Source organism: Phaethon lepturus, unplaced genomic scaffold (assembly GCF_000687285.1).
Source record: "Phaethon lepturus isolate BGI_N335 unplaced genomic scaffold, ASM68728v1 scaffold24224, whole genome shotgun sequence".
Classification (NCBI taxonomy): domain Eukaryota; kingdom Metazoa; phylum Chordata; class Aves; order Phaethontiformes; family Phaethontidae; genus Phaethon; species Phaethon lepturus.
The window spans coordinates 3270-3708 of NW_010535798.1; the positions used below are offsets into that span (position 1 = coordinate 3270).

A 439-nucleotide genomic window follows, 5' to 3' on the forward strand; every position below is an offset into this window, starting at 1 on the left:
GCCCCACCCCACGGCGCAGGCCTCCAGCCACGAGTGGGAGCGGATGCGGGCCCCCTTCAGCACGGTGCAGCGTTTGATGCGCACCCCATCCTCCAGCACCACGCCGGCCCCGATCGTCACGTTAGGGCCAATGATGCAATTTGCCCCGATCTTGGCGCTGGGGTCCTGGAAGGAAGAGGGGCTGCGCCGGGGCCGCTCGAGGACAGCAGCACGGATGGCAGTGGGAGGACTGGGAGAGCCTGTGACACATGCCCAGGGCCAGTGAGCTGGGGGCTGGCACTTACCACCAGCACGTTCCCTACGACACCAGGCCCCGAGTGCAGCTTCTCGGGGTGCTGAGCCCGCAGTGCCTGCAGGTACATGCACATGCCCGTGAGGAAGTCCTTTGGCTGCCCGATGTCCATCCAGAAGCCTGAGGGGACAGAGCTGCAGTGACAGC

At 66.5% G+C, this 439-nt stretch overlaps 1 protein-coding gene across 1 annotated transcript in view; it reads right to left on the reverse strand.

The window, feature by feature from the left end:
- GMPPB (GDP-mannose pyrophosphorylase B) overlaps positions 1–416 on the reverse strand; it is a gene marked incomplete at its 5' end in the record, with an annotated part of 854 nt that extends 438 nt beyond the window's left edge. The window contains 2 exons of the mRNA XM_010285983.1: positions 3–165; positions 285–416. Coding sequence (XP_010284285.1) covers positions 3–165; positions 285–416 — 295 coding nt within the window. The remainder of the gene's footprint in view (positions 1–2; positions 166–284) is intronic.
- Between the last annotated feature and the right edge of the window lie 23 nt (positions 417–439).